Genomic DNA, 17,752 nt, shown 5'->3' with positions numbered 1-17,752 from the left:
ACAAGTTGACATTGATTCAATGTTAGGCCTGGTAGATGCCCGTCTGGGGGGATCAATAAAGCCCGAGCTTCTCCACTAGCAGGGGATACATGCAAGTAGGTAACATCCACAATGTGTTCCCATCACACTGTATCATAAGATCTGGTGACACGTCAATGACGGGCATGAAAGGTCCCGAGGTTCCGGCGTTGGGACTCATTTACTTTCTTATTGGGATTTAGTTGAGCTTGGCAGACCTCCCCCATGCAGAAATCCAGACTCTTTGGTCGTTCCTTCCCTGCGTCTTCAGCAATTTAAACATGCCAATAGTGGGACGGTTAATGAGGCAATTGCAATGTTAAGGAAGGCACATCCCCGAGCATAAACCCCCCCTCGTCACCCTAGGAATATATGCACTCCCTATGTAGGTACCGCCTGGGTACTTTGGAACTTATCACACCAAAGTGATATTTCGATCTAATCCTGGCAATAGCTTACGTATCCACATAGGTGTATCAGTTGTATTTTTACCTTCCTCATCTGTCTTCTACCAGACAGTATCTCGGTCGTATCTCGGTCAATATTGATACCATCATCCACTCACAAGACCAAGACCAAATCAAGTAATGAAGAAACAAAACCAGGGCAGATCAACCCTGAGAAGGAGCAAAAGTCTAATCCGTTTTTGGTATGGTCTTTTGAGATATACTTTCAGGTTCTTTGTACATGTCCTTTCTTTCGATATTCTTTTCTTCTCGGTATTATAACTAGAAACATGGCCATTGATATAGAAGAAAGGTGTGCCAAGTTTATCACTTTATGACGACATACAAAAGGAATGAAAAGCATTAACCATACAGACGGCCTTAATATATGCAGCCCGGGATAGGGTCTGAACTAGTCCTTCTATCCACATCCTACTACTTTCTTCCTATAGTTCCCCCTAAACTATTCTACTCCATCGGCTTTCGTGCAAACAACTTCATGATATGCTCACTACCACAAACAGCAGCAACATCTAAACTAGTCCGCTGGCGTGCATCCTCAGCCAAAGGATCAAGTCCCCGATTCATCAGAATCTTGAAACGCCGGACCACATTGTACGGGGGCTTCGCACCACGCCAGTCACCCGCCTTCTTAGTGGCCAACAAATGCAGCAGTGTGGAGCCTGCATTGTTTCGTGCGAAGAAGTCAGCTCCAGCCTCATCAAAGAGGTCGAAAATGGTCTCGGTGAGGTCATCCTTTTTTTCGTCACAACCGCAATCCCACGAGGTTTGAGGAGGTACCACGCCATTCTCTATATATTTGAAGAGGGGTGTGTCCCCTTGGAGGTTCCGAGAGTTGATATCCAGACCCGCTTCTATGAATCGCTTGAAGTGAGCCTGGGGCTTTTCCTCGTTCAGGTACTCAGCCAAATGATGAAGCGCAGTGTTTCCACTGGGATCTAGCTGGAGAGGATCAGCACCCATTTCAAGAAGATCATCAATAAGACCGAATTTCCCAGAGATGAGGGTGAGGTGAAAGAATGTTTCGCCCTTCTTGTTGGGCTTATGGAGGAGTCCCGGATTTTTTATCATAACCCCCTTCAGGATTTTGAACAACTCCGAGTCGACAGTCACAGAACCAATATCATGGAGGATGGTGTTCCCATTGTTGTCCTGTGCCATCACATCTGCACCGCGTTCTATAAGCTCTTGGAAACCCGTTTTTGTAATGGTTATCCCAGATTCAATAAAGTCCACCTTAGTGTTCAGTGTCATACAGCTCTTAGAAGCTGCAAGAAGTAATGTGCAACCGCTTGAATCCCGTCGTTCGAGTTGCAAGGATGGTAATTGAAAGAACGGCCCGCTTAGGTACTCTGATTTCAAAATTTCGTGGATGATAGTGCGTCTCTGAGGTTCAATTTGTGATTGCGGTTGCGGGCGCGAGATATCGGGCTCATCCAGGTCTGAGTCTGATTCCACCGTGTTGTACTTTTTAGGACGTGAGAGTTCCCCTACAAATGTAGCAAATGGGTCTGCGCCGTGATTGAGCAGTGTTGTCATGATACGGGCGTCGAGCAATTTTTCATCCACATCTTTTGAACGTGATCGTGGCTTGTCATAGTCAAAGCTACTGGATCGCAGTGCAGGGATAGTGGCGAAAAGAAGAGGCGAGACCTCAGAATCAAGAATGTTGAGCCTCCATTCGCTTTCTTCCGGAGGATTAACTGGGTCAGATCGCCTGACATTCGCGTAATCACCGCGTGATAGCAATGTTTCCAGGATCTCGATTTCGCCCATTTCAATCGCAGAGAATATGGCTACTGCGCTAACATGGGCGCCGTGCGCTATGAGCAGCTTGGTGATCTCTAGATCATTACTGGCTTTTGACAAACATGTCTCCCCGTTGGCATCCACGGCATTGACGTCTGCGCCGCTCTCGATGAGAATTTGCACGGCATTTCTGCGGAAGGGACCATGCTTGGGATGCATGGCTGCATGTAATGGTGTCACTCCATCATCACCACGCAGTTCCAGGTCTGCCCCCTTTTTGATCAAATACGGTAATGCTTCGTGAACATGCCACCAGCTGCACCCGAGTGCGAGCTTATGAAGGGCCCCTCCGGCGACTTTGGTCTCCATTGATTCTGAGCTTTCTCTGAATTGAGCGTTGAGGCTGACGCCGAACTTCTCAACAAGCAATTTTACAACATCCATGTTGGGTAAATAGCGGTCGCATGCAGTCACCAATAGAGGCTCAGCATATTCTCCACTGCATATTATCTTCTTTTCTGCTTCTCGGCACCAGTTGTGGTCATCAAACCTCAATGCAGCGTCCTTATCGCAGATACCTTCCAGGAGCTCTTTATAGCCCCAGGTCACAAGAGAATGCAACAAAAAGATCCTGTTGCGATCGAGTTCGGATGAGTCAAGATTCTTTGCCCCCTCTTCAAGCAGATCATAGTGCCTAGTAAACATTAAGTCTCTCATGAAGGTTGTGGAATCACGTCTACGGAACAGAGAGATATTATCAAGGTCGCCGTATTTCCTCAACGCCGCTTTTGTCGCATCTAGTCGGCTTTTGGAGATCAGATAGTTGAGCCCATAATGAAGGTAGCATTGCTGCGCTTCGGGAATACGATATTGCAGTCGTAAGAAACAGTCTACCGTGTATTCGTACTGATTCGAAATGGCCTCATCAAATGCCTTTTGAAGACAATTGTCACTAGGCGAGAGGACTCCATAGCGAACAAGTAAGTCCAAAATTTCATCCAGACGAACTGTATCATGCTCTGAATATTGTGGAACGTGAATCTCATTCCTATGAGGGGGGTCAAAGAACGGCCGTTGGTGATCGCTGACTAGAACGCCAGCTGCATTAAGGTAGTCCGTTCGCGTCGCCTTTTTATGACTGCTCCATAGTTTTTCTTCTGCCTCGAACTGTGCACATGCTCTTAAAGGTGAACGGTTTCCACTGTCCAATATGGTTGGGTCTGCGCCGGCTTCGAGCAATACTTGGACGGTCTCAGGGCGGCCCGAACGGCAAGCATAGTGAAGAGCTGTTTCCCCTTCTTTAGTTTGTCGGTTCACAAATGCAGTCCGATCTTGTACCGTGAGTTCTGCTAGTCTAGAGCAGAAGAGAGCCACGATGTTAGGCTGGCGGGTCCGAGCTGCGATATGGAGCACTGACATCCCTTCGTGTGTTACTTTGAACATGTCTGCACCAGCGTTGAGAAGCTTGACAACATGAGACTCGGAAATTGTAGCGGCGAGATGCAAGGGCCGGACACCGTAGCAATCACTGGGATCTAGGTTTTTGCAAACTCCAAGGACATAATCCCAGTTATCTTCTTCTGTCGATGAGGATGAAAGATTCACGCTAGAACACAGCACATGTAGAGTGGTCCTACCGCGATGGTTTGGTTGATCTATGTCCAAGCCAAGTGCGACCAGATGTTTCATGATAGCAGGCTGTTTGTCGTTTTTCTTGATAGCAGCAATCTCGATCAAAAGCGAGTTGCCTTGGTGATCTGGGGTCAAAGGATCAAGGCCGAGACTTATCAGATAGTCCAAGCGATTGGTGTCATTGCAACAACGATGCAAGAGAGTTCGGCCGTTGAAGTCCCGCGTATCGAGGCAAGCGCCTAGCTCAATAAGTGTTTTAAAAGGTTGTTCATCCCCATTCGCATGTTTGAAAAGAACTGTGTGACCATCGTGATTTCGGGCTTCAAGGTCTGCACCCGCATTAACGAGCTCAGAAATGAACGAGCTGTGTTTACCACTCGTGGCGTGCAAAGGGGTATTGCCTTCATTGTTCATCGCATTTGGATTGGCGCCCAGAGATAGCAAGGCATCGATAACACCACCATGATTCTCATAAATCGTGAAAATTTTGTGTAGCGGACCATTGCCCAAAGTGTCAGCGATATTGACATCAGGTTTATACTCCAAGAAAGCAAGTACTCGGTCTAGCCTAAAGCCCTGAAGCCGACATAACAATGGGGTCTTCCCAGTCTTTCCAATGGCCTTGTTGATATCAACCACCCCTGTGCCCAAAAGCACAGGAAGCAGTTCTGCGTCTCTCTGTCCTTCTGTGTGTAATGGTGTGGCCCCAGAATCGTCTTCTGCCGTGGGATCTGCACCCGCTTCGATCAACTTCTTGACCACATCTGCTTTGTGGTATTCGCAGGCATAGTGCAGGGCCGTTTTACCGGTAGGACTTCGTACATGAACATCGGCCCCTGCCTGAAGCAGGAAATTTACGCACGCTGGCAAGGCTTGGCCTCCACGCTTGCCGGATCCGCAAAGGACATGTAAAGCGACATGCCCCCTTTCAGGATCTTCTGGGGTCTTTGAACTGCGCATGACGTACATTCCTCTAGCAAACTCGCTTCTTGCATTTTCACAAAATATGTTTGGATCGGCTCCTGCTCGCAACAGCGAACAAATGGTTTTTTCATCTTCTCTGAAGCAAGCTCTAAAAAGAGGAGTGTCTCCTCGATATGTCGCGTTTACATCTGCACCTGGCTGTTGGATGATCAACTCAACCACTGCACATTGCCCCGCATTCGCCGCCCAGTTAAGGGCTTGGACAGAACCGCAAGTGTTTTCCAAGAAGGGTAGGAACTCAGCTACCGTCTCGACGTGGCCATTAAAACATGCGTACATGAGAGGAGTATGTCCTCGTGATGTGGGTGCGTTCCCACACCGCCTTCCGGGTGCCTCCTGCGTCTTGGGGGTGAGCGGGTCAACGCCCGCAGCGAGCAAAAGTTTAGCCACTGCAGCGTGATTCTTTTTCGCTGCCAGATGTAGTGCGTTGTATCCTTCTTTTTGTTCTGCGTTGGGGTCAGCTCCGTTGGCGAGCAAAACCTGTACCACGTCACCGTGACCGGAAGTGGCAGCCCAGTATAAAGGTGTATTTTGGCAAGCATCTCGCGCTTCAATGTCATCTCCTCTTTCAAGCAAGTGTGCGGCATATCCAGCTAAGCCAGCCCAAGCAGCGACATGAAGCGCGGTGATGCCCCGGGTTGCATTTCGCGGCCATGCCATAACTCGCCAAGCGGTAAACATCTGCTTTTCCGCAAAAAATGTATCAAGCATGTGGTATACAAGGGCCATATCTGCACCCGCTGAAACTGCGCGACATATGTGAATGTACCAGTTATGCGCTGCATATTCTAGAAATGGGAACTGGAGTTTCAGTTCTCTTTTCTCTTCACCTTTCTGGTCCAGGTATTCCCATTTGTTGGCAGTTTCCTTCATTCGTTGATGAACCAGGCAGCCAGAGCGGAGGTAGTCCAAGCATGCAATAGCCAGGTATTTGTTTGTTGAGCCTGGTTCAAGGATCGGATATGTCGTATCATCCGACTTACTTGAACGGGTGAATCCTTTCAAGAACTCGGTGAATGAGTGGTGAACGACCGAGACCGTCTCATCAGGGAGAATCTCGAGCAGCGGGCCACAAGCGACCCGTACCAAGTCCTTTGTCTCTTTCAGATTGCGATATGTTGTTGGACCTTGTACGCTTCTCGCCATTTCAGCGATCTCGAGAATACGGAGTGGGCGTGTGGCATGGGTAACAAACTGCAAGACGAGGAGTTGCAAATTCTCGGGAACAGCCGAGCGTATTGCATGTTCATGCAAAAGATTATTATACATAACATTCAAGTCAGCCGGCAATACATTGAGGACCTCATGTGCGTCGGCGCCTGGCTCAAGAAATGCATCCATTGAGAGCTTGGCATACAAGAAGAGCCCGTTCGCGCGACCAGGAATGGCCTCCTCTATAATACTCCAGGATTCAGGAGCGATCGACGAGTGGCGAAGTTTGTACTGAACATAGGTTGCGATGTCGAGATCGACAAGCTTCTCTTCCAATCGAATCTGGGGAATGGAAAATGATCTCAAGGAATTTTCAACCATCGATACTGGGCGTGAGGTAATGAAAACCTTGATATTTGACGGGCGCCACTGGCCTAATTCCACCAAAGCGTGGAGGAACTCATCATTCCCCCGATCCATCTCATCCAAGGCGTCTGTGACACAGTAGACCTTGGGTAATGTGACCAGTGCCAATTTGAGGTCTTTCCAGAGATCGCTTGGGGACAAGCTCTCCAAATCACGATGGTCGTTTATGTAATTCTTGAGCTTGACTTGCAGGGGAGGGCTATAATCCAAAAGTTGACATAACCAATCCCGCAGCGCAGCCACAGGCTGATGGTTGGCGTCGATGATCTGTCTGAAAAAGAAAAATATGACTGGTATTCCATCCTTTTGTAACTGGTTGATGATTGAAGCAGCTAGGACAGACTTGCCGGAGCCTGGGATACCTTTGACCCACAACAGTCCATTTTCCTCGCCTTGGTGCCACTGTTGGTAGGTTGTTGTCGACGTGAGCCATTTGCCTGTCCCTGCGAGATATGAGAGGCGATGTCTAGAGTATTCGCCTCGCTCCAAGTCATATGCGGTTGGCTGAAGCCATTTCCTGATCTCAATAATGTCGGTGGGAGGGAGAGGAAGGATGTTGTCGATGTTGAAGTCACGAATATCATCTAGGCCAACCATAACAACATCATTGCCATCAGAATTAGATGGAGACGACATCATTCTTGGTTTTTACTTGTGAGCGATGTTTGTAGAAGTTGAAAAGTGAAAGGAAAGGTCGGGGCCTAATTATGTAAAGCTCTAGCGCGCTTTAGCGTGGAGCTATGGCATTGCTAAGCCCTATAAGGCATAATGCATAGCTATGCTCCAGTGAGGGTGAGTTTTATGCTCACAGATCCCATATCTGACACTTGCGAGTTTGACGAGTGCGACCTGCGCATGGTAGCGGGCGGCAATCTGGTAATGGGGTACTGGCACGGCGGTATAACTAGTACTTAATTGAGCGGTCGCCAAGTTTGTATCTGGTTGTAAATCAAGATGGGGAAGAAACAATGCATTGAGTTGAGAGGGAGGGAGGAGAGAGGAGATCAATCTTAGGCGAGGAGCGAAGGCAGATAATTTCTGCCTCAACATCATTGAATCATCACAACATCTATAAATCGATTATAGATCTGTCTATTTATCATAATACTCTAGGAATCACTCGTTATAATAGAAAATTTGGTTTGTGAGAACCACGCTTTTCACCGTTACTCTCCGGTCTGCGACTACGAATTTCCAATAAATCCTTTTCTAGTAGAATACAAAGATATCCAAAAAGATGCCCAGAAAGAGTTGCAAAAAGGTATTCAATATAATGTCTCTGCGACCATGTCTCTTCGACATGTGGACTCTTCTCACATATCGATCTAGCATATCATCCTGCCCTGTGTTATTGGCCCATACCACCGAAAGGATTGGGCTGGGAATAAATTCGAGTCTTCATGAGCGTTCAATTTGGTTCGATTCATCCAGCAATAGTCGGAAATTGATACAGGGCATGGAAATTTCATACTTGAAACAACATATACAATATTACTTCCAAACTCACAGCCAAGCATAACCCCAAAGCATCAAAAGCTGGTATCCTCCCCTTCGAAGATCCCATATACACATTTAACATTCAATCATAACACAAATTAACAAACCTAAATCTTATCCGAGGAGTACAAACGAATGGACACGCCAAGATCATGCGACATCGTCAGATTAGATAGTTTAATAGGCTCCTGTCGAGGATGGGGGTCCGCATTTTCGAGGGTATCGAAGTGCTGCATCAGACGAACGACGGTGTAGCTCGCTTCAGTGAGGGCGTATTGTTCTAAGGATTGATTGTTAGCCAGCCATTCCAGATGTTCTCCAATATTGCCTCTCCGGAAGAAAGACAAGGAAATGCACAACTTACGACCAAGACAGATACGCGGCCCACCATTGAAAGGCAGGTATTCCCATCCATGTTTAGCATTTTCCTCCCAGCGCTCAGGCCGGAAGGAAGTCGCGTCCTTACCCCATAGATCCGTCCGACGGTGCATAGCGTAGACGCTGTAGGCAACCATGGTGCCCTTCTTGATATAGACCGGGGACTGGTAGTCCGCACCACCACCGACTGGTAGGGATGTGTCTTTGGTTGCAACGCGGAAATTGATAGGTACAGGAGGCTGAAGACGAAGGACTGGGATGGAGTTAGTTGGGTATGCACTGGTACACTATGCAGTATCTACTGCAAAAACTCACCTTCATTCAACACATATCGCAGATACGGGATGGCCTTCAGCCTTGTTTGAGTCATTTCCGACCGCGGGTTCTTCGCGTCTCCGAAAATTTCCACGATCTCACGGCGCAGCCGATTCCACACATTGGGGTGACGAGAAAGGTAGAAGAACGTCGAGCTCAGTAGACTGGCCGTGGTATCACGGCCAGCTAATAGAATATTAAGCATGTTATCGCGTAGAACCTTGGGGTCTTCTGTGTCGGCTGCCAGGGCCTCGAGGAATATATACCGACCGTCGAGGTTTTTCTTCTCCGGATGACGTTTCGACTCCAGAGCGAGATTAACATAATGATCGACGACTTCGTGTACCTGCCGGCTTGCGTCGCGGAATTCCTTTGGATTGACAACCCAGTACATGCCCTGGGCACGACTCCGCGCAGCGAGATAATCCTGAGCGGTTCCGAAGGCATTAGCGAAACCTTGTGCGCTACCGACGCCGCATTTTTCTAGCACGCCTGTCTTTCCTGAAGGGGGGAGCATGCACCCGACCGATTCCCCGAATAGGAAATGCGTTGCCGAGTCTAGGGTCAGTAGGAAAAACAAGCGCTGGATGTCGAAACTACTCCTGTCCTTGGGGATTAGGTCGATCAAGTTGGAGATATGGTCATCCAGCATGGAAAGATCGGCGACCTGTCTCTTTTGTCAATCATATGTCGTACATAAATTCTCCGATAGAGTTTACCTGGTCCCTGGTGAACTGTGGGCGCAATAGTCCGCGCGCATGAGACCACCCTGCACCATCAAGGGTGAAAATACCGTCGCCCAAAAGTGGGTAGAATTGTTGGTGTCTTGTTCCAAGAGAAAAATCTTTGAATTGGGTTGCGAGAACTGCCTTGATATTTTCAGGCTCAATGGTAGTTATTATATTGCGAGAAAGGAATGTCTGTTTGTAGGTATTTCCATGGACAGCATATTCGTTGTAGAGATGATCGATCCAGCGCTTTTCGCGGACAGCCTTGCTTAATCGAATAAAACCTGGAATACCGAAGAAACCTGAGGAGCCCGAGCGGGGAGGCTTGCAGTGTAGGGCTTTGGACTGTTTACGGTGGTGGTGTAACTGTGCGAAGTAGCGCACGACCAAGAAGACCACAGACAGGGCACCAACGAAGACAACTGTAGGGCTAAACAACATTTTGCGTTATTGTATCTCCATAAACCGAAAGAATAAGCAATTAAATATGTGAAATGGAATTGATCTAATTCGCAAAATGCTATATGTTCAGGGCCTCGGTAGAGCTCCACGTGAGAAAAAGTGAGATCGCAAGCTGATACAAAAGGGGAATAGGGCTAAACTATGAGGAAATGATGGGAAGTCCAAATGAGTCAGACCACGTCGATCCCTCGAACTTTTCAAGGTTCCAAGGTTATTGCAAGGTTTAAAGAGTCTTGGCCTTAAAACACCCGAGCCACTCTGTCAAGGCTGTGTGGAAGTAACCCCGGGAAATCGCTCCAGGTACGAAGGTACTGCGGAAATCAAAGCAGTGCTCCGCATTTTTCATGATGTAGCCGAAGATCGTATTTTCCTGCGTCTCCACATTGCACTTGGGGATCTCGGTTGTGAGAGACACACCCTGTGGGGCTAGCCGAGTGCCCTCCGCGAGGGGAGACAAAGTACGCCAGGGATCAAATTGACCGCCGCTCCAGTAGACGTTGGACGGACGAATAGTCCATCCGCCGGTCTCCGCATTGGTGGCGTTAACCAACGGGTGTTTGGGGAACAGACCCTTCTTGATAGCCTCCGGGAAGGCTTTGTTGCAGTATTCCTGTGCATACTCAAGGGTCTGGTATTTCGACAGCAGCGAGCGACGTCCGAAGTTGTTGGTCTGGAAGAATCCCCATTCGGTGCAGTACTGCCACGTCCAGCTGATGGTGTCCGGGTCGCTGGATGGCTGTGACAGATCGCACTTGAGGGGCTCGCTGGCTTCAAGCTTCTTGCAGTTGGTATCCAAGTTCATGTTGACCAGCTGCGTGAAAACTGGCCATGAAGCATAGCGCTCGGCGGCATACTTCTTACCCCGGTGATGGGCGAATCCTTGTGCGGGCGCCGTTGCGTTAGTCTTCGGGTCGATCTCCATGTGTGCGCAGAATGACTCCAGACTGCCCACACCACCGCCCATACCATAAGACTGGAAATAGTTGTAAATAATTGCAAGCGCGGCGCTGAAATCGCCGTTGCTGTTTTTCTCGGCGCCTTCGCCGAAGAATTCCTTCTTGATGGCCGCTGCGGACGATTCGTTCTTCGATAGTTGCTCATCAACGTACCTCAGTGCAGCCTGAATGTCCCGGGTGCAGTTCAAGTGCTCATATGCAACCATGCCGTCGTAAACCTGGTCGAAATAAACGCTCATGTCGATCCGTGCTTCCACGGGGGCGGAGGAAGCGTAGGAAGCGTAAATTGTATCGGGATACAAATGACGGGTAAACGCAGATCGCATGCCAGAGTACGAGCCTCCAACCATGACCCACGGTGTTGCGCCTGGGGTCAGGTCCACATCACTATAATTTCCGCGAGTGAAGTTGGCCGCAAAGTATGGGATGTCTGCCAGAGCCTGTTTGTTGTTCAGGTACTGGAGATGTTCAGGCTGCATGTGCCGGCTGACGTTGTAGGGAAGAGAATCCCCGTAGTATCTACTCGGCGTTAATTAAGACCAGGCTTTCATTAAGGAGATGACACAAACCGGTGCTCCCAAACGATAGCAATTCCACCGAATTCCTTGACCAATTGATAAAAGAACGTAGTCGAATTGGTCAGGTAGGCTTGAGCCGATGATGCGGCAGATGCCTCACCAACATCATACACGAAGACCGGGCCGCCCTCCTTGTAATTCTCCTCGGAAACCCAGTATCGGTTCTGGTATTGACCAACCGAAGAGTTGCTGTGATCAATGGGGAGCTACAAATTGTTAGCAATTATCTCCGTCTTCAACAAACTTGGAAAACATAGACACGTACCGAAACATACTCTGCCGTGACGATCGAATCGAGCTGGGAATTGGCAATAGCATGCACCGTAGTCTTGTGGCCGAGCAGGGTATCCGGATGAACCCCCAGCTCTGCGGAAAGCTTCAGATCGCGCTTGAAAGGCGATGTTACAATTCCAGCAGCTGTACCAGACAGCGCAGCCAGGATGGCACTCCCCCGAACCATATTAGAAAAATGCATATTGACAGTGCCTTACGGGTCCCTCAAAAACCAAGCCAAGGACTCGCGAATGCAAAACAGCTTTCGATTATATCCACTGCTGGGCCCCTTAGGGAATATATATGTATTACGGAGATAGATCAACATTGAGTAAATGATAAGACAAATCAGGGTACGTTAGGTTATTGCCCCGAGAACAATACGATAAGAACAATATGGTTGCGTTTGGGGCAATGCTGCAGTCATCTGGATCATATGGATTGTGGATTCGGGGCACCCGATAGGATCAGCGCAGAGTGGGCACAATCACGCAGGCACACCCGAGACATGACCATCGCGTGCGGCCAGTAGCTGTGACTGTATGACCCCGGCACGAGAGGTTGCAGAGTCTAATTTCTGGGGAGTTCAAATTGAATGTAACCTAGTGAGCACGAATAAGTCGTATGTCTCGAATTAATTGAAGAATTATCACAATTACCCCTCGTTTTTTATTTCCATCGAGGCTTTTTTGCGGTCTAATAATTGTGCATTGCATTAGTGATGTAGTACTCCCCGCTAGCTCATGTTGACTATCATTTCCCGATTCGGTAGGAATGCGATCGTCGACAGATTCAGTCATGAAATCCTGGGATTTTGAAGTTTATCTAAGTTTATCGACCTCAATTAATTGAGTTCCCCTGTCTAAAACTGAGCAACACGCTTCCACTTCCGCATCTGGTTTTACCTAAAAACAGGCACCACGCGAGCTTCTCTCCCCGTACTCCGTACCTGGGGGTGGATCCCGAAAACAGGGTCTGAAATCGAAGTCGATTATTGGTCATTGAGGGAAGCAACGGTCAACCGGACTCCGAACAATAGCCGGAGCTTAGTATTGTTGTGTGGTAATTGTTTAATTAGCTTCCCCGTCTCTCTGCGGACTCAATTCATTGTCTCGGGATCTTCCTAGAATCGTGTCTGGAAACGGTGGGAATTGTGGAATGTTGATCTGGAATGCTCACGACAGGTGGAAAAAGCCACCAATGCTGCGCTACCCGTAGAAACATATTCCATACGGGGTACATAATTCTTTGTGGCTTGATTTGACATGGAACGATTATTCCACGCGATTTTCTTCCTCACGGGGTTCCGGGAGCGGGCCCCTTTTACGATCCTTCTCCCCTCTTTCCTTCTTTCCCTCTTTTCCCCCTTCTTAAGGCATCATGTGACGCGATGGAATAGCTCTCCCGTCAAAAATATATCAGAGGAGCAAAATGGGGGATATGTGTACAACTTAGAGTATGATCTGGTCATGTGAAGGTGGTATATTGATGAGAATACTAGGGCCACGGGTATCATAATATACACACAAAAGGTTGTCTATGTAACAACCTAAGCTTCAGTTTGGGAATATTCAAAACTTCAATATTCAAAAGACTATTCCGTACACGTTATCAATCTAAGTCAAATGCTTCTATCAACTCTGTGCAAGGTTGCACAATAGTTCACCCCTTCCCGTCTTGTGGACATCTCACATGGTGATACAGGCAAGAATGGCACACCTGCAGGGTAGATTGTATCCAATTCTCAATTCAACACCATTCTCGGAATAATGATTTGAGATGAGCCACACTTGGAGCACATTGTGGCGAGAGAAAGGGGGTAAAAGCCACCATGCATCCCAAGATGGAAGGTGAAGCGATACCGCTCGGCACGCCTTCCGCCTATTTCAATCAATCCTCGCATCGCTTTCCCCAGGCTTCTCGGCTATAGAAGTCGGACTCGGCCCGATTTACAAATATGGTCTGCAGATTTTGACATTCTGCAACAGGCGAGAACGTCATACAAATGTTGGATTGTATTCCATAAAGGGTACCTCGTGTCGACGAGCACTTCGGCCGAGTTTCCAACTCTATAACTTGCCAGCGTATAAAGCCATGGCGTCTGACACGGATAAGACCCCTCTTTCCTTACTATTATATATTCTTAAATGACCGTCATCTTGCGAAGGAGGTATTCAAATAATTATGCCGCAATCATTTCGCTTGCAAGACAAAGTAGCTATCGTCACTGGATCTTCGTCCGGCTTAGGACGAGCGATCGCTATTCGCTATGTCCAAGAGGGAGCAAAATTGGTCTGCGCTGATCTAACACCAACTGCGCGATCCCAAGAGGAGGCCGAGATCACGACGCACGATCTAATTGTTAGGGACGGTGGGCAGGCGATCTTTGTGCGGACGGATGTTGGGGACGCAACGCAGATGGAGAACTTAGTCCAAGTCGCTGTGAAAGAATATGGACGATTGGACATGTATGAAAGCCTGATGATAAAAATCTTGAATAACCAATCTGACAACTTCCTTGGTTTGGTCAACAATGCTGGGATCAGCATCGAGGCACGGACGCCTGCTGTACTACATCTGACCGACGAGACGACCTGGGATACGACCATGCGTGTCAACACCAAGTCTGTGTTTCTGGGTTGCAAGTACGCTCTTACTCAAATGTTGGCACAAGAACCTCATTCTTCCGGAGATCGGGGCTGGATAATCAATATTTCTTCCATTATGGGTATGATCGGTGGGCTGGAGAATCGTAAGTTTTAAATCCCCAGTCTGTGGAGCTGAACGTTGCTGATACTTTACCTAGCATCGTACTGTGCATCAAAGGGTGCTGTGAGTAATCTGACGAGGCAGATGGCTCTGGATTATGCCCCAGATAACATTCATATCAACGCGATTTGTCCTGGCTGTAGGTTAATCGATTCAGAGATTGACCAAACTTTCACTAACAAAACTGCAGACACTCAAACGGCTATCTTCAAGGAGACAACTACCAACTTGACTCCTTGGGAAGACCTAAAAAGGCGCCATCCGTTGAAAGGACCTGGGATGCCGGAGGATATTGCTCGTACAGCTGTTGTGTTGGCAAGTGATGACGCCAGCTGGGTGACTGGAGTTTGTCTTCCAGTTGATGGCGGTTATACTGCTCGTTAAGTGATTCACTGTTGGTCTGTTGACGCTTCACAACTTTTTAACAGTTATCCTAGAGCAAAGGACAAGTGTTGAAGCGCTCTCTGGAATTATGAATCCTTTTACAACCCTCAAGATTATTCCTACTTGTATACTGAAAGCTCCTCTGCAACTTATAAGCCTCTTTCGGCCTTTTTATGCCGTCTAGCTATAGATCTTCAGATGTTAAAAAGCGACATGAAAAAGACCACCAAAGGGACTACCAAGGGACTACCGAAAGACATGACAAAGCCGCATAAGGGGTCGACTATTCCAGTATTAATCTATAGTATCAATTGTGGTATCATAAACAAAACGACATAGCAAATTCATAGCCGTACAACGGGCTACGAGACGTGTGAGAACTCATGCAACATATTCTGGGGGTGCAGCCACTGCCGCCCTCGGAGGGCGCGAAGCTCTCTTGCCTTTAGGATCCGAAGCCGCAGCTTGATCAGCCCAATTCCGAATAAGCATAGTCACCTCTGCGCCCCTGCTACGCTCGGAAGGAGTATACCCAATGGAATCCTTAATCTTAGTGGAAGCGCCGTGCTCAAGCAAAAGACGAGCCATCTCCAGATTTCGCGTATCAGCAGCGAGATGAAGAGCCCTCTTCCCATCCCCTCCTTGTTATTCAATAGCATGAAAGTAAACAAAACGGTTCCACATAACCGACCGGGCGTCAGCCACTGCTCGCATCGAATCCATGGATGTTCCAATGCTCCTCCAAGATCCCGAGGTCCCTATTTGGGCAATGAAATCGCCAGTTCTTCCTAGAGAGATAATCTTGTCCGTAAGACATTGTTGATAAACAAGTATGCCTACAATGCAGCGTTAGGTACGAAGACGAACAGCTTCCCATGATAAAGACTAGGTAGACAAGTGCTTTGTTTTACATTTGGAGAACGCGATGTAGACCGAGTATTGTACTTATATGAAGCCTTCGGTCTATAATACTGAATACCTTGGAAAAGCATCAGAGGGACCATCATTGAACTTTTTCTAAGAGGCAGCGCAGCAGTCACTGCATCTTTAGAAGACGCCGATAGTATTTCCCTGATGGCGTGGTTCCAGGACTAAGCAAAGGAATCACCCGCAATCCATCTGGTCAAAATATCGAGGGCCACATCACCGCGGTCCTGAGGAACCTATTATAACCATCAGCATGTGCTCAGATTAACATGTCCGGATAGATAGACTTACCATATGACCCGCCCCATCAACCGTCACAAATGCAAACCGCGATTTCTCTGCCAGCCCGTCCAACTGCACACGAACCTCTTTTGCAGTGCCGACCGGTTCAATACGTCCCGCGATATTTGAAGTCCAAGGAAGCAGCGGCTTTGATGTAAACTCGGTCTGTCCCTTCCAGGCAAGCGAGTTAGCCCACCGGAGGTTTCCTGCTGTATTGCAAGCTAGGTCAAGGTTTCCTTGGTAGGCCAGGAAATCGACCCCATGAGAAAGTAGGAAAATGATATGGTCGGATGAAGACGTCATCGCCTCCGGCGTTGTTGCAAAGGCGTCAGCCACGGCGCTGGACTCAAATCTGTACTCCTTCCCCTGCGGTGGCGAAAGGGCTTCTCGAACCACGGGGGAGTTCAGATACTGCTCAATATAAGCTGCTTCTTTGTAGCACACACCATCTATCTCGCACGGGGCTGTAACTGTTGATTTCTTTGCATTAGGTAAAGTGGCATATTGCGAGTAGATAGGAAGGTCATACTGTCGAACCGATTACGGCCTCCTTTCTTGCTCTCCTCCTCATACAGACCAACGATTTCTTCGTAGCAAACGGAATATACTGCCGTGCAGATTGCAACGTCGGGCTTTACGGTGCAAGTATCGTATAGCTCCATGCATCGCGGCATGTTGGCAGCTATCATATCGCACCGGGTTTGATTGAACACCGGCGTGGAAACGCCAGGATTGGTCGTGCAAAGTGTCTCCCAGTACCCAAAGGTGATATCCTTGGATGACATAAATCCATTACCTATCAGGCATGACTTGAGGTTGATCTGGGGCTCTGAAGGATATTGCTGATTCTGAGTCACGATCTCAACCCCGAGATAGGGGATGTATTTGCCCTAAAGGTGTTAGAAGTGCATACAGAATGGCAAGGGGTAAGTCTCACTGCATAAGATTCACCGGAGATATGGAAATCCGAGAAGCGTTTGTGTGGGAAGATCTCAGATATAAAGATTTGAAGAAAACGGTGCATGTCAACCGCAGCCTCTTGAGAATCGCGCGCGACCTCATAGCCCTCGTCAATATAAGACCAGCCCACATCGGCTGGCTGGTCGACGAAAAGCAATGATGAATTTCGAGACCAGCCCCATGGATTGTGAACGGTTCCATTGCCGTGCTCGTTTATGAGGCATGGCCCGTTTTCTTCAAGCAGGCCCATTATACTAGAGCCTCCGGGCCCACCGTTCATCCACAACGTTAGTGGGTCGGCGATCGGATCATTCTGGCTTTCGAAGTACCAGAAGAACAGGTGCTTCGGGCCAATATCTAACCATCCTGTGTACTGTGCAGATCCCGCGGCACAGATAGACTCGTTTTGTTGTCGGATGCGTACTGAATGGGGTGAATTTGGACTTTGAAACGTGGTGAAGTTCGACCCCGAGGGCTCTGGTCGGAGCACAGTCTGCGAGGCATGACCCACGCCGAGTAGGGTAGCAAGCCAAAACTTCCACATTTTAGTGATGAATGAGGGAATTTGAGAGAGAAGGAAAATAATGGCAAAGCTGGTATTATAATGCCTATTGGTCTGCGTCAGATTAAAAGGTCGGAGTTCGGACCTCGGACCTACCCTCCACTACTCTGTAACGCTAAGAGGCTTAGGGCTTATTCGTTTTTGTCAGGGATTATTTCATGATTACGGATAGTATGCCTGGACCAATCATCCTTCAAATCTGTGAGGCTCTAGATTTGGAGATCTCTGGAAAAATCTCACCTCAGAAAAAGCG

The 17,752-nt window shown here is 48.2% G+C and overlaps 5 protein-coding genes across 5 annotated transcripts; 1 reads left to right on the top strand and 4 right to left on the bottom strand.

Moving 5' to 3' along the window:
• Positions 1-932: 932 nt before the first annotated feature.
• PEX2_051980 (uncharacterized protein) lies at positions 933-7,067 on the bottom strand (the record flags this gene model as incomplete). Its single annotated transcript, XM_016742473.1, has 1 exon — positions 933-7,067. The coding sequence occupies one exon, from the start codon at positions 7,065-7,067 to the stop codon at positions 933-935; it is 6,135 nt and encodes a 2,044-aa protein (XP_016592913.1).
• Positions 7,068-8,032: 965 nt separating this feature from the next.
• Positions 8,033-9,787, bottom strand: PEX2_051970 (cytochrome P450; the record flags this gene model as incomplete). The annotated part of the gene is made up of 4 exons (XM_016742472.1): positions 8,033-8,205; positions 8,290-8,556; positions 8,619-9,285; positions 9,338-9,787. The coding sequence occupies 4 exons, from the start codon at positions 9,785-9,787 to the stop codon at positions 8,033-8,035; spliced, it is 1,557 nt and encodes a 518-aa protein (XP_016592912.1).
• Positions 9,788-10,031: 244 nt separating this feature from the next.
• PEX2_051960 (putative serine peptidase, family S28) lies at positions 10,032-11,802 on the bottom strand (the record flags this gene model as incomplete). Its single annotated transcript, XM_016742471.1, has 3 exons — positions 10,032-11,283; positions 11,334-11,548; positions 11,608-11,802. The coding sequence occupies 3 exons, from the start codon at positions 11,800-11,802 to the stop codon at positions 10,032-10,034; spliced, it is 1,662 nt and encodes a 553-aa protein (XP_016592911.1).
• A 1,997-nt stretch (positions 11,803-13,799) lies between these two features.
• PEX2_051950 (SDR family NAD(P)-dependent oxidoreductase) lies at positions 13,800-14,768 on the top strand (the record flags this gene model as incomplete). Its single annotated transcript, XM_016742470.1, has 3 exons — positions 13,800-14,367; positions 14,422-14,523; positions 14,575-14,768. 3 exons carry the CDS (start codon positions 13,800-13,802, stop codon positions 14,766-14,768), a joined length of 864 nt encoding a protein of 287 aa, XP_016592910.1.
• Positions 14,769-15,859: 1,091 nt separating this feature from the next.
• cp8 (putative carboxypeptidase Y) lies at positions 15,860-17,481 on the bottom strand (the record flags this gene model as incomplete). The annotated part of the gene is made up of 4 exons (XM_016742469.1): positions 15,860-15,931; positions 15,987-16,441; positions 16,507-16,867; positions 16,915-17,481. 4 exons carry the CDS (start codon positions 17,479-17,481, stop codon positions 15,860-15,862), a joined length of 1,455 nt encoding a protein of 484 aa, XP_016592909.1.
• Between the last annotated feature and the right edge of the window lie 271 nt (positions 17,482-17,752).

The sequence above is a fragment of the Penicillium expansum genome (genome assembly GCF_000769745.1).
Source record: "Penicillium expansum strain MD-8 chromosome Unknown contig167, whole genome shotgun sequence".
Classification (NCBI taxonomy): domain Eukaryota; kingdom Fungi; phylum Ascomycota; class Eurotiomycetes; order Eurotiales; family Aspergillaceae; genus Penicillium; species Penicillium expansum.
The sequence above is the reverse complement of the archived record's forward strand: the minus strand, read 5'-3'. Positions and strand labels throughout refer to the sequence as shown.